The 14,842-nt window shown below is 36.8% G+C and overlaps 1 protein-coding gene across 13 annotated transcripts in view; it reads right to left on the bottom strand.

Annotated features, from left to right (window-relative positions):
• The window catches only part of UBR5 (ubiquitin protein ligase E3 component n-recognin 5), an 85,634-nt gene that overhangs the window by 14,055 nt on the left and 56,737 nt on the right, over positions 1-14,842 (bottom strand). For 10 of the 13 annotated variants that reach the window (XM_032709498.1, XM_032709430.1, XM_032709458.1 and 7 more), the window contains 20 exons: positions 13,832-13,958; positions 12,373-12,524; positions 11,898-11,993; positions 11,344-11,467; positions 10,918-11,015; positions 9,959-10,107; positions 9,441-9,532; positions 8,363-8,509; positions 8,148-8,266; positions 7,926-8,052; positions 7,697-7,826; positions 7,323-7,483; positions 6,545-6,784; positions 6,271-6,394; positions 5,524-5,635; positions 4,283-4,414; positions 3,399-3,656; positions 2,778-3,046; positions 1,180-1,391; positions 632-862 (listed from right to left, as the gene is read on the bottom strand). In XM_032709498.1, coding sequence (XP_032565389.1) covers positions 632-862; positions 1,180-1,391; positions 2,778-3,046; positions 3,399-3,656; positions 4,283-4,414; positions 5,524-5,635; positions 6,271-6,394; positions 6,545-6,784; positions 7,323-7,483; positions 7,697-7,826; positions 7,926-8,052; positions 8,148-8,266; positions 8,363-8,509; positions 9,441-9,532; positions 9,959-10,107; positions 10,918-11,015; positions 11,344-11,467; positions 11,898-11,993; positions 12,373-12,524; positions 13,832-13,958 — 3,100 coding nt within the window. The remainder of the gene's footprint in view (positions 1-631; positions 863-1,179; positions 1,392-2,777; positions 3,047-3,398; positions 3,657-4,282; positions 4,415-5,523; positions 5,636-6,270; positions 6,395-6,544; positions 6,785-7,322; positions 7,484-7,696; positions 7,827-7,925; positions 8,053-8,147; positions 8,267-8,362; positions 8,510-9,440; positions 9,533-9,958; positions 10,108-10,917; positions 11,016-11,343; positions 11,468-11,897; positions 11,994-12,372; positions 12,525-13,831; positions 13,959-14,842) is intronic. The other 3 variants (XM_032709439.1, XM_032709476.1, XM_032709500.1) reach the window with 3 other exon arrangements.

The following is a 14,842-nucleotide window of genomic DNA, read 5'->3' as shown; positions in this document are numbered from 1 at the left end:
CATTTGAAATTTAGAAGAAATTATAAAAAGAAATCTTAAAACATCTTAAAAATTAATAAATGCACCTCATAAAATGCTGTAGTTGAAGTGCAGAGTTTTCCAACTCAAGGACATTTTCAGTCACTGATTTCCCTACTGTGCTTTAAATACCAGGTAAGTCTCAAATACACACAACTAAATGGAAAACAAAATCACTAAGGCTCATTATACCAGACACTGACATTTTCTCCAATGTCATCTTTAACATGTCTGACAGACAGCTAAATAAGTTGTTATTATGTCAAATGTTAGGAGCAGATTGCATTTTTCAGCTGAGAAATTTTCCTGAGTATGTCTTTTAGAGGCACTGCCATGGACTTAAAAATCCAACTCAAGTTTCAACAGTAAGAAAACCTTTTAAAGCGATGAGCAGAAAAAGATCTGAACAGGGTACTGCAACAGGCTTATCAAACACAGGCACATTACACATGTGCATATTCTTTCTATAATATGCATGTTATTACACACACACAAAGATACGTAGATTGATGTATATATTTATGGGTTGCTGAGTAACAATGCCAATGACTGAAACAAAAGGGCAAACACCACTTTTGCGAAAGTTTTTCTTTCTAGGAGTCAGCCTCGATACCTTTTTCTTTCCAGCTGAGGAGTATCCAATGTTGTCTGTTGATTCATTGCTTTAATCCAATAAATAAGGGCTTGAAAAACATACGCTACATGCTTTAGTGAACAGACATCTAGAACAGGAAGGACATCTGAATGCTCATCATTGTGAGAACGCATCAACGACAGTGCGTAGTTCAGGAAATCGCCACGTGCTGACATCATTCCCTGACGGGCACTGAGTAAAGTAGCACGTCTAGTGAAAGAAAAGGATTGAATACAGAGAGATCAGGCATCACAGGAGAATGAAACCTTTATGTATCAGTCTCTATATTTGAAATATGGATGTAAAACCTCAATAAACCACACACAAAAACAGTCTGAGTTACAATCACACGACAAGCAGTTCAGATGCAGTGTACTGTAAACAACATTGAGAGGAGTCTAGTGCATCCCAATAAACCAAACAGTAGCAATGACACATAAAATGTCATTCATAAAATGTCAGTGAATAAGATTTGACTGTAAAACTGGTAATTCATATTACATGCAATAATCAAACTATTTTTATACCTTCTTCCCTCAAGTGTTCTTAAGCTGGCTTCCTCACGGGCTGTCATCCTTTCCCTTCTAGCTGAGTTCTGAGAAGCATGGAGAGGATGATTTGGATGCCCAGGATCACCAGCAGATGATAACGCAGAACCATAACGCAGCTGAGCTTCAGTAGAGTCCATGATACTAACCATCCAATTCCAAGTAGGAATAAGCTTTTCTTCTACGTAATTCTACAGAAAATGAGATTTAATTAGCTTTGCAAACAACAGAACTAAAAGATGATAATGCAATCTAAACATAAGCAATCTAAACCTGATTCCCTACAAAGAGGCTGAAAACCATGTTCAAGAATGACCAATGATCAGGTTTTGAAAGCTTCTTTTGAGACTGCTGATTTACTGTGGTGGTATGCAGCTCTCTTCACTTAATATTTTGATACCTGTAAAGCATTCTCACCATCCCCTCTCTCTCTTTTGGGAATCTCTTCTACTCCTCACCTTACGACCACTCAGCATCTCCCACGTGCACACATCCTGGGGGTTTTAGCTTAATTCCTGAATTCCTAGTATCTTTAACACCCCTCATCCTGCTATGGCATTCACCAGCCAGATCTTTCACTATTCTTCATGCCTTGCAACTTACTCAGTGAAGATGACAAAGTTAATACCTGCACAGAGAACTATGTCTGCATACAACTTCTCCTTCTGGTCTAGTCTTCTCTTCACATGACCCCCAACAAAGGCTCTGCAAACCTGCATTTCTTGCCATTTTTGCTAACTCCATTGACCTGTTAGGTTTTTTGATCCCAATCAGACTGCTTTCTTCATTCCTCTACAAACTGGTCTTCAAAAACACCCCCACACTCTTAAATGTTCTTGTGTCCACTAAACTAACAAAATGCTGTCTCAACCCCATTTCTGTATCCAAACAAAACCCCCACTGTCAAACTTTCACATGCTAATAACAAATATCTTGCTGCCTCAGCTGGACAGATCTCCTCTTCACTTTTACTGTTAAGAATCTCCTGAACAGAAAATTATTTTAGCTTTCTCCATAGTAAAAATTACACTCCCTTATCTCTTTCCCTGTGTATTTACCCCAGTGTTTGATACCAGAATATCTTTCTAACCTTCCTCTCTCAAATCAGAAGCCTTTTCCTCCCAACACACTGTGAAAATAGAGCCATAAAAATACCATGTGATTCAGTTACAAGGAAATACACTGTCATCAGGTTTTCACATCCCAGCACGCAGCACTATTAACAGAAAACAGCATCATTTGATTTCTTGGCCCCCCCAAAGCAGCTATGTTATTCTGACAATTGATTTTTGTACTAAATTCAGCACAGATTATTTCACTCTATACACTGAGCTCACAAATAAGTTGATACATATTTCCTGAACACACTGGAGTTCCTCCTGGGTTGTCAAGTCTTTGAAACTTACGCCTCTACATGTCAGACACCAGCCTTCCCCTTCAAGTATTTTCTCTAGAGATGCATTTTACATATACTTTCAAAAAATGACAGTCAAGAGCATTGTACCAAAAAATATGCACATACAACAGAAAGGATGTATTGAAACTATGTTCCTCTACAAAAATTGGCATGCTCTTACCTGCAAGTTAACTGCATCTTGGTAAGTCAGCTTCACTGCAGCTGGGATCTGGGAGTATACTAAATGATTGTACTTGGGAATCAGACCCATCAGGTCAGATATCTGCCGTATCACAATACTGTATGCTCTTGCCAAACTGCTTGCAGATGTCAAATAGCTGCTTGCATTGCTGGCTTCAAGTGCTGCAGCTGCTGCTGCAGCACTTGTACTGATGGTACCACTTCGACGGAGGTTTGATGGGTCAATATAAATCAAGCCTGCTGAACTTGCTAAACATAAAAGATGACATGGTATTAATAAATTCATTTAATCTCTGCTATATGTTTTGTGTATTGACTAATATAATGAAGATTTCCAGAAATAAACTTGTAAATATTACTGACATCACAACTGTAACTAGCAAAAAAATTACTAGCTACAGTAAGCATACACAGATCTTCTTAAGAACTGTAGCAGATCCTTTCCTTTTTTTAAAATTCAAAACTAGAACTGGAACAGTCAAGATAGGTCAGCACTAAGACAAAGAGATAAGATTTCATCCTTGAGAGAATAAACAAAAACAGAGGAAGGAACAAAGCCAGAGCTAACTGACACTCATGCATGCAATTTACTCAGACTTGCCTGCTGGGGTTGATGTACTAGAAGGAGCTGTGCTAGTGGTCCTCTGGTTTTGGGTATTCCGTACAGCCCATTGCATGGAACGGGGAGCCTGGGCAGCACCATTGGCGTGTGAGCTATTTGTGGTTCGTTCCAGAGGCTCATCAAGCATGAAGGTCTCCTGCTCTATGTCGTCACTCTGACTGCTGCTGCTATCAGAGTCACTGGAATCATTTGACTGAGAGTCATCTTCAGAAAAAAATGCTGGCACACTGCTTGCTCCTGTTGAGAAAATAAGCAATAAACAATAACTGACAACTGCACATCTGTGCACGTATACATGTCAGCATTGTAAACTTTTTCCATGAGAAAAAACTACATATACTAAAAAGATTCAAGTACCATTATTGAAAATGTTAAATAAGTTATCCCTCTAACATACTGCTAATTGTCTCCAGGTTTCATGAATAAGCAGTATGACTCCTTACATTTCAAAATATAAATAAAGAAGTAATTTGATTTTAAAATTCTTTGCTGACTCTAACCCCAGGCAGTGAATTCTAAAAACTAGGGTTCCAAACTGGACAATAAAGCGGTTGCTCTCAAAAAGCTGTACAATGTTTTCTCAGGTTTTGTGTATTGTTTTAAACCAGAAACCATTGTTTTAAACTTCTATGCTAAAAAGTGAGAACATCTGATTTCATTTCATAAGAGTACAAGGCAATCTCTGTCTAACACATGCAGAAGCTCCTTAAGAGCAAGAAAGATAGATCACATCTTAAGGCATATCTTGTCCAAAAAGTCTTCATAGTACCTTACTATTAGAACAAAGGAAAAAGAGGAAACATAGGGAAGGAGGACAGTACTTAATCCTAATATCTAAATTTAAACAGCTAGATGTGGTGTACCTGCTTCTGACCCAGCAGTAGCTGCAGTGACAACACTTCTGCGCCCACTGGCATTGTCCTGGTTACTGTGGTTACTCTCACTGTCACTTTCTGTTTCAGCAGCAGCTAACAAATCCAACTCCATATCACTGCCTATAAAAACAATATACAAAACATCCCATATTTAGAAAGAGAGAAAAATAGAATTACTGTAGTGACTCAGGTAACACACATTAAACAAAACCCAGAGCCTCTCACTATAGCACAAGTTAACGGACATGCAGGGAGGTCATAAAAGCAGTGCAGAGAGGCAACAACACCTGCAGCACGTTTTCTTATTTTCCAGAAATTAGCGACCCCCAGCCCTCTCACTGTGCACTGCACATGTACATTCAACACACACTGAAAATAAAGACTTTAAGAATTCAGAATTAGTCACTCAAGCCAAAAGACTCCAAAACTCTTCATACACATGTATTAGGACAATTAACCATATGCTGTTTCAAACTAGTATCTAAGGAATATCTGAAAACTTTAAAAAGATCTGACTAAATATAAAGGTTCTATTCCAGTTTAAGTTTTGAGAATGAAATGTTTGAATACTCAGCAAATAATTAAACAGATTTACTGTACCGTAAATGGGTTGACTGGAAACACAAAGCACAGTCAGAAAGAGAAGATAATTTTTTTTAATCATAGCTTTGGGCCGTCTAATTCCAAGCGAAGTAATACAAGTGGTATTAATGTCAAACATTTTCATACAGAATTGAATAATTTTATCTACAAAATATTGAACCATAACTTAATATTCCGTGATTAGTTTGAGAACTAGCTCACATGATTCAGATCCCTTCTGAGAACACATCTACGACTGTATCATCAGCCATACAAGAGCTAGGCTATTTTTTAGTTCTTCAAGTACTCTATGTCAACATTTTACAGTAGCAAATACAAAAAGCAAAATATATATTGTTAACCAAGAACATAGTAACATTTGATGCCTTTGGTTTGTTTAATCCTTTGGGACCTTAACATTTTTTCCTCATGCAGAAAGAGAAAAATAAAAATGTTCTTGTACTTGCCTACTGCAAGTTATCTATAATTTTACCTCCTTCTCTAAGATGTGTAGTCTGAAACCCTTGGAGTCTCTCTACTCGTGCAAGTCTCCCAAATTTTGTAACTAGTGAATTCAAAGATGCCTTTACTTTTTGATAAAGTTTTCTCATTCAACCAGTAGTGTGTAGGATGTACATTATACATACCATCCTCATCATGCTCATCATGCTGTCCTTCTGCTTCAGCATTTTCTTCACCACGTTCTTCCTGTTCATCATGATGGTCTTCTTCACCAGCCACCCCCTCAACCACTTCAACCTGGAAAAGGCATTGTAATTTTATGCTAGAATATCTTCCATATCAGAGATAATCTATGTGTTTTCAGAAACACAGTGCAAAATTTAATTTAGAAACTAAGGAACAAAAATCACATATTAGAAAGATGACCTCAAAACTGAATTGATGTGAACAAAAAGTGAACTTACAGCCACAGTAGTTGTACATGGCTGTACAGTCTACAGTGTTGTGGAGAAAAAAAAAATCAGATCTACAAAAAAAACAGCCTTGAACATTAGATTTTAATGTTGAAAGGGGAGAACTGACTACAAAACCTAGTGTTAGTTTCTAAAACACTAAAGTTAGTTTCTAAAGTAGCTGCATACTGAAGAGGTATCATCCTGCTAATAGACCCTTTTGCTCTCCAATAGAACCTATATAAGAGCAGCCGTGTGCTGAAAGACCTTAAAATTTTTTAACAGGGAGTTATAATAGAAATAGAATAGAAAACAACCATTACCAATGTCTATCAAAAAATGCTTACAGCACAGTAGGATTTCATGAGGTACTACTCAGTGTCTTGAGGTCTTGATGCATGGATTTCTGGTTCAGATGTTAAAGGTGTTAAAGATGTGCCATATTGACAAGAAAAACCAAATACAAAAAAGAAAACTGACCTCTTCCACATCTGCTGAAACAATATCATCTTGTTCTTCATCCCTGCCACGAACTGGTTGGGACTGGCTGATTCGTCTTTGCTGAGGATTCCTTATGATGTAAGATGACTGAGATTGACTAGAACTTAAAAAAAAAAAAAATAAAATAAAACGACCAAAAAAGTAGATTTGGAGCTCTGGATGTCACTTAATGTAAAGCTAACAAAAACTCCAAAATAAAATCACCTTTAAAAGTCATTGAGAAAAATGAATAGTGAGCATTAACAAATTTTACCTGCTAGACTGGTCAGATGATGGTCTGGGTGGCAGAGGCTCCACAGAAAACAGTTCTTCACTTCCCTGCATAGCGTCTATACTAGTGCTAGCAAGAGTAAATGGTGCAGTAGGACGTGCAATTCCCATCCTGACTGGAATAATTAGAGATTCTGCTACATTGCACAACTCTTCAACAGCATAGGGCAACAATGCCTGGAATACACGTTTACATTTTCCAATTGGCTGTGGAATAAAATTGCTAGGGGAAAAAAGAAAAATAAAGGTCAAATATGCTTTTTTTTCCCCAGAAAACTTCATGGCAATATTATTTGTCTTGACTTTTTGAGAAAAAAATATCTTTAACAGATACATACATTTGTGTGGATAATAACAATATGCACAGCTATCCATGGTAGTTAAAAAGTTGCATCATTCTGTAATTCAAGACTAAGGCTTGGTATCTAAATCTACTACTGACAAACAACAATAGATTCCAATTTTAGCATGTCAAAAAAACACCTACTTCCAAAAATCCTAACACTGTAAACAGAAAGGTACAGTATGAACATGTAAGTTTAACAAGCATTGCATTAAAAAGCTATATGACATATCATCAGCTATTGTGCCATCCTGAGGTTTGCATCTTTCCACGTCTGTCTACAGACTACAAATTAATTCAGATGTTTCTGCCTATTGTTGAATTGTATTAACTCATTTAACAAGAGAATAAATATTTAAATAAATAAAAAAAGCAAAACCCCACCACCACAATCAATACACACATCTCCACCCCTTACTTTTTCTTTTTGGAGGAAGCCATTTCCACACTAAGAATGACAAACACTCTTGCCACAGAACGCAGAAATCTCATTGTAACAGCAATAGCTTCTTCTCTGCGTCCTGGCGTATACTTGTTTTGTAATTCCTTTACCAGAGTACCCAGCAAAGTATCTAAGAGCTGAAGAAACAGGACATTACAACCCAGTTTAGACGCATGAAACAAGACAGATTAAGATTCAAAGGGAGATCACAGTCATTGCAGTATGAATTCACAAAACCAAGACTAACTTGAAGTTAGTTTCAAATTAGTCCCCAAGCATATGATCCAAGATACACTATAGTATCATATTATTCAGAATATCTATGTAAAACGTAATTAAAGAGTGCTTACCAAAATGTCTGCTGTACACTTGACAATAAGGCAGTGTGTAAAACAGTCCAAGCGAATAGTTCCACTTTGCTGATTAAGGTAAACTTGCTCTTCAGGCAGAAGATGACCTATCCTACTGCTTGCACTAAGACTTGGAAAAAACAAAAAGAAAGGAAATAAATTTATGTAAGTCAGCAGGTCTCAAATATCAGATTAAACTTTACAATGACAACTATGTGTAAATACACACGGGTCTTTATTTTCCTGGGAGCCAAACATGATCATGGACTTCAGTGCATTCCAGTCCTGCAAAACACGCTCCAAAGCAAGCTGGGCAAAACGAGGAGGTTCTAAATCATGATCAGGCATATCAGAATCTAAAAAAAACCAAAACAAAACAAAAAAAAAGCAATATAAGAAAGAGGTACTGAAATATGGAATTTGCCATTTATTTCACTGAAATGGCTCTTACCTTCAGGATTTGCAGTTTTACGATTACGATCTTCCCTAATTCTAGGTGGTCTGTACTGGCAGTGTTCTACAGTTTGCCTGGCAACTGTCTGTACTAAAAACAACAGCAGATGTTCTCCCCTGCAATGAAAAAATTATTAGTAGCAGTATGATATACCACATATTTAAAAAAGAATAAATTTTTTTCTGCCCTAGCCATTGCAGATATGAACTTACCTGCTATTTGGCATTGTGACAAGATTTGTGGTGGTAAGCAGGCGGTAAAGGAGATCAAGGCGAGCAGACTTCTGTCCAGCAATTAGTGTTTTACACTTGCACTTCTCCCAGCAATCGCAGTAGGCCGTTGGAGATGTTCGTTTGAGCCTACAAGAAATGGAAAAGGTGAGGTGCAACTCTGTTCAGTAATACACCACTCCTCTCTGAACAAGCTGAGGGGGGTTAAGTGTACACTTTAAGATTCCTGCTGGAGTTTGTTTCTTACAGTAGCAAGATGACAAAACATAGCTTAAAGGAGAAACAGAGTCTATATGTGGCAGCACTTGACATTTGCTATTCATGTTTCTTACACTCAAGAGGGCAGTTTCACTACAGAGCTTTTCATAGTTCCTTAGTAAAACTCATCCAAGACAATTTATTCTTCTCTAAAATAGCCTCCACCCAAGAAAGTTAAGTTGGAAATACTCATGACATGCAGTAAAATCTCAGTAACTGTTACAGTGCTGAGAATATCTTTATAATTGTAGCTTACTGTAGCTTATTATAGCGAGGATATTAATGCTGTAAGATTCACAACCTGTAACAGCAGCACAAAACATCTGCAGCTTCGAAGTTTTAGGCCAGGTTGATCTGACACTTCTTGATTGCTTGCTCATTTTTCCCTTTATTACAGTTATCTTAAGAGATTAATATGCTACACTTCTTTAAGAAAATTCACAAGAATGATCAGTCATCAGGATTCACTGGCTCCAGAAAACTCCTGGAAGCACCCAAAATGAAAACAGTATTATTTAGATACAATATTCTTAGAACATTAGACACTTTGTGGGTGTCAGAATTACTCATTTATTCTCAATTCTAAAAAGTGAAAAGTAGAAGACTGCTTCAGGTTACTCTTTTAATTCTGACTCATAAAATAAATCTTACAGAATAGAATGAAAAGAAGGTATTTGAAGTATTAATCTTTTTTGTCTAAGACTGGAACACTTTGGACAAGGAAAAAACTTATTAACTATCAGTAAACAAAGGAAACAACAAAATATTGCTTTAATTGTAAGAAACAGAACACAATACTTACTTGCAATCATGCCCTTTGTGACAGACCCTTGCACATTCTGTGCAACAACAAAGTGATTCCAATAGGCCACATGTTCGGCATTCAAATATATCCTAAAAAAAAAATTACCAAAAATATTGTGCATAGTTTTCTTCCTACTTGCAATCTCACAGTATTTCAGGATACAATAACATTGCACTTATTCAAACTGATGCCTTCGCTTAGAAGGAGGTCAGTTCTAGAGAGTGAACCTTTGTTGTGAGTTAAGAGTGTTCAGTGTTTTCAAAGAGCTGTGTCCACCCAACTTCTTGCCAAAGTTAAGCAGAGGGGGAAAAGCCACACCCATTAATTAATAGCCATGTTCTGAGGAACTTAATCAGCTTTGAGAGTACAAAGGAATTCAGGGAGGCAGATGTAAAAGTCACAGTAATTTAAACCATGCAATTAATAATTTAAGAGTCAGATTAGTAGACTAACATAATACATGATCGAAACATATTCCTATTTACTTTAAAAGAAAAAAAACCACCCAGACTTACTTGGTTAATATGTTCTGCACCAGTCCAGGTAAAACTGCATGTATCATTACAACACAGTACATACAAAGGAGAATCATCTGGATTTGTACCAGAAGGACAAACCATTCCCATGAACACATCATCTTCTTTTTCACTGGAAGCTGCTTCAGCTAAAACGATCAATATAACACCAGCGTTAAAAACAACACCTCAAAAATAAACAAAACCTACCAACAGAATCCATACCCAGCAGATGTTTGCCATTACAAAATCTCATACAGAATTAAAAGTTTAAATAAAATCTGTTACAGCTTTTTGAGAAAATTTTCTGCTTGTCACATTATTTCTTACAGAAGCTGCTGAAAACCCCAAACTGAAAAACGCAACCATCAACCCTTCCCTAGTTTTAAATTCACTGATACGTTAATCAATTCTATCAATTCAGTGGACCACCATTTCGAAGGATTATGGACAATATTCTTAAAAGGAATGTCCTTGTACCACACACAGTCCTATAGAACTGTGGTGTGACAATGTCAAATTCACTTAAGTTTCTCCCTAAGTTCAATTTCACATATTTCTCTCAAACAATTAAATATCAACATTGAAAAATAGACACAAAACGTTTGTATGTAAGTTTTTTCAGGACCAGGATCTAACTTGGCATATTGCTTTATCATATCAGGTTTTTTCAATTCAAAGAAATAAATTCCAGGTGATACCCTGGTGCTACCAAAAAACAGTACCTTAATCCACTGGTTTGAAAAGAAATGAAATGTTGAAAAGACTATAAAGAACACAAAAGCAATAATACTCATAGAAATCTATTGTGATATACACACTAAAGAGGAAGATACTCCATAACAGCAAAATGTCCAAAACATGAAGCAATATACAGTTTTAATAATGATTCTGCATACATATTAAACTTCAGAAAACTTTAGGAAACCACATGCTAATAATTACTGAAACTGTTGTACCTTTGGCAATTTTCTGTGCAGTTTCTAGAATTGTAATTGCAGCAGGATATGCCCGGCCACTAACTGCTGACATAAACGGTGTCATGCCTCTTGCATCCCTAGGGAAAAAAAACAGCAGACAAGTTAAAACACTGAATTTTTTTGTTATAACAGGCAATGTAGGACACAAATATAGGAAAGCTTTGCACTGCTAATCTTGTGCAAACAGAAAAGCCACAGAGTGAATAAGCACTCTTATTCGTTTTACTTCTGTGAAACAGACCTACTTTTAAAGGATGGCAGGACACAAATACAGTTGATAATTCTAACTCCCATCATTTTAACTAACAGGCTTTTAAATAAGCTTTTTAAAAAGGCTTCTACATAATATATTTCAGATGATATAACATTACAAAGGAGAGCAAGAATTCATATGAAAATCCTTACTTAGCTGACAGCAATTCTCGTAGATAAGGTTGCAGAACAACACTGTCACACAGCAATTTCAGTATGAAATGAGCATTTGCCTTCCGATCCTTTGATTCTACTACAGATGGTTCGGTAGAAGGACCTGTAATGAGAAAAAAAAATTGAAGAGAAACAGTTTTTCCTCAAAAAATTAGTACCTGTTAAAAGTAAATAATTCAATGATTCACTGGGGTGATTAATTAGTAGCTTGACTATTCAGTGCTTTCAGCAATACTTCACTGAAGTATTGTAAATTTCAGTTCCAAATTACATTCTGAAATACACAGAGCAATCCCAATTTCATACTGATTACCACAGCTTTACATATTTTTCATTCCCCAGGTAAAAATAAATTTTTACATAAAACATAACACGGTGCTTCATTTACTTTCTGCACACTTGTGAAATTCTGCTTCAATCCAATCTTCATCTGATAAGAGCCATTTTCATATGCAGAAAGTCTGTGCAAGCAAAGACAGCTTTTGAGATAATTTTCCTTCTAAAGCATAATTAAATAAGCAGTATGTCCTCACCTGGTATTGTGGAGGTGCTAGGTCCTTGGCCGGTGCCAGTCGCTGCTGTGGTAAGAGATCCCACAGCGGGGGCCAGGATAAAATCAATGTCACCATCTTTCAGTAAACAGAACAGCAGGATGTATATCAATACATAAAAACATCCCTAACAACATGCTCTTGCTGCAGTGTCTAACACACTGCACGTTTTCTGTATTTAACTGGTACTCTTTCCTACAAACGGCCACATTCCTAGATCAGCAATGTAACTCAGCATTACAAAGAGCACTTGCCAGAAGTTTGACACCAGTGTTAGAAAGACACAAACTGGATTTGAAAACAGCTGTTAAGTCTTCAGTAAACTCTTACAAGTTACCTCAATGGCATTAGACAGACTTCAGAGTGAAACTAAAAGAAGTTGTTCACCTTAATAGCCATCAGTTCCTTAATCAACTCTCTCCTTCTACAGTACAATGTGATACATGAGCAGACTTACCTGGATCCATTGCAGGAGGATCTGGAACCCAGCTGGGAGGAGCAATTGGTGGAGAAACCGGGTCCTGGTGATCACTGGATGAAGCACCAGCTTCATGTCTGCCCAATCCAGCAGCTCTCAAGGATCTTCTCATCATTTCCCTTAATCTCAAACTGAATACAAAACCAAGGCAAAAATACTCTCATTTCATTTATAATTAGAACATTTTAAAACAGAATTTCATACTGGGAAAGGAAACCATTTCAGCATAAAGTAGAACTACCATAGAGGTATTTTTCATTACCATATTCATCTTGTTGCAACAGAATATAATGGCCTTGGAAGAACAGTCAGCCAGCAATGCATCAAGACAGATTTGAGCCCAGAATGCATCCCCAGTCACCACAGCACTGCCTCTTGTAGGTAGCAGCTGGTGGGCATTATCACCACTATTTGACATTCCTTTCACCCCAGGCTCACTGCCAGGGGTGTTAAGCTTGTGCAAGGATTTGCTCTTGTTGCTACTGCTTTTTAAAATCTAACTACAAGAGGTTAATGAAAGAATTAAAAAATACGTCTTGAAAAAACTTATTTTCAGAGGAGTTATTTGTTTATTTAACACAAAAGTACTACTTCACTGAGGACAGTCAGTAAACAATTTCAAGAAATTCTCTATCATCTTACTAGAGGAAAAGGTGTAGGAATAGGTGGTGGTGTTGGGTTTTTTTAATAAGCACTTCCTCTTTGTAGTTTGGGAAGGATTAAGGCATCACTTCATGTCAGTTGCTCTGAATAGAGAGCTAAGTAAAAGAATTGTCCTATGCTCTCAGCCAGAGTACTCTGAACTGACTAGAACTCAGTACAGATACTGTCAAATTCCCTCCAAGTGAGCACCACTCAGTTCCATCACAAAAAGAGGAAGAACATAAATGTCATCAGAAATTACAATTCTGTCAGGGTCAAAAACATCCTTTAGAGCACCCTCGATACAAAGGACTCTCACTATGACAATGACTGCTTAGGATAAAAAGAATCAACTTAAGTTCTTCCCCACTGGTGTTGGTCTCAGTATTTATCTGCATAAGTGACCACTTCCTCTCAGAAATTCTCTTAAAACAAGCCTGGGCACCTGTACAATACTTCCATGATACTTAATATTCCTTGGTAAAAAACATTAGAGCTTATCCTCAAATTCCCTCTCCCCATAAAAAGGAGCATTTTCACTTCACAACTGAGGAGACAAAGCACCAATCCCAGAAAATAAAATTAATTTAGAAATATCCCACCATTATTTCTCACACCAGAAAAAGCTTAAATAAAACCCACTAGAGATGTAGTTTGGTGCTTGAAGAAGTGAAATCCAACTTTAGGCTAGTAATAGAGCCCATTCTTAAACTAAAAGGAAAGAATTAATAACAGATTGGTAATTAATACAGAAATTAGCATACAGAAAACAAGAAGAAAGCATTACTGCATTTACCTTCTGCTGCTTGATGATCCTGCCCTATTTCCTGGACCATTACTTGACACAACAGAGATTGCATTTGCAATAGCTTCCACAGCTGAGAGCCTTTCAGCAAATGTATTCCTTTCAGAGCGCTCTGCTTCTGAAAAATCAAGAAAAGTGTCAGTGCTAAAATTTCACTTGGGAAAATTATAAGAAAGGAGTATAAAATATGAAATGTCACTAGTCAGAAAATGTTCCCTGTATTTTATTATTTTTTTTTTTTTACATTTAGAGGGACAGAACTTAACAATGATTCTGACTGGGTTTGGTTTATAAAAGGCCATTAAGGAAGTAAATTCAAGGCACCCAAGCTCCAGTAGAAGCTTTCAGTTTTCAGTATCATCAAGAGACAAGGACCTAACATGTAGCTGGTTCTAGATACTTGTTGAGTCGAGGCTTCAAAAACAATGACAACAACAACAACAAAAAAACCCCAAAACCAAACCAAACAAAAAAATCAACCAACCAACCAAACAAAAAACCCAGACCACCACAAGAAAACAACCATACAAACCACACTTCACAATGAGCATCCATGAACAACAATGCAAAGTTGTAGGCTTGTATGATACACACTGTACATACAAACATGCTTTGGAAAAACCCCCTGATGGTTATGAGTATAATAAGGCAGCACAAACAGTTTGCATGAGAAAGAATGAGCATTTCTTCTACCATCTACAACCCTAAGCACAGTAACACCTCAAGGTTTTATTCATAACGAGGACTCAATTGTGTCAAGTGCAATACAAAAAAAAAACAAAAGCTTCATTGTACAGTTACAATACAGCTTGAAGCAACCACCTGAATCAAAGACCTAATGTAGATTTATTTATCTGTAAGATAAATACACAGATAAAGCAGTAAAGTCAGATGTACAAGGTTTGCACAGAGTAACAGTCATTGCTTCTTTAGGAACTACTGACGATTAAAGATCGCATAACCACTACACAGCAAACTGAAATGAATCACTAGCACCATGGA

This window comes from Chiroxiphia lanceolata, chromosome 1 (genome assembly GCF_009829145.1).
Source record: "Chiroxiphia lanceolata isolate bChiLan1 chromosome 1, bChiLan1.pri, whole genome shotgun sequence".
NCBI classification, from domain to species: Eukaryota; Metazoa; Chordata; class Aves; order Passeriformes; family Pipridae; genus Chiroxiphia; species Chiroxiphia lanceolata.
This window is presented reverse-complemented; position numbering and strand designations above follow the sequence as displayed.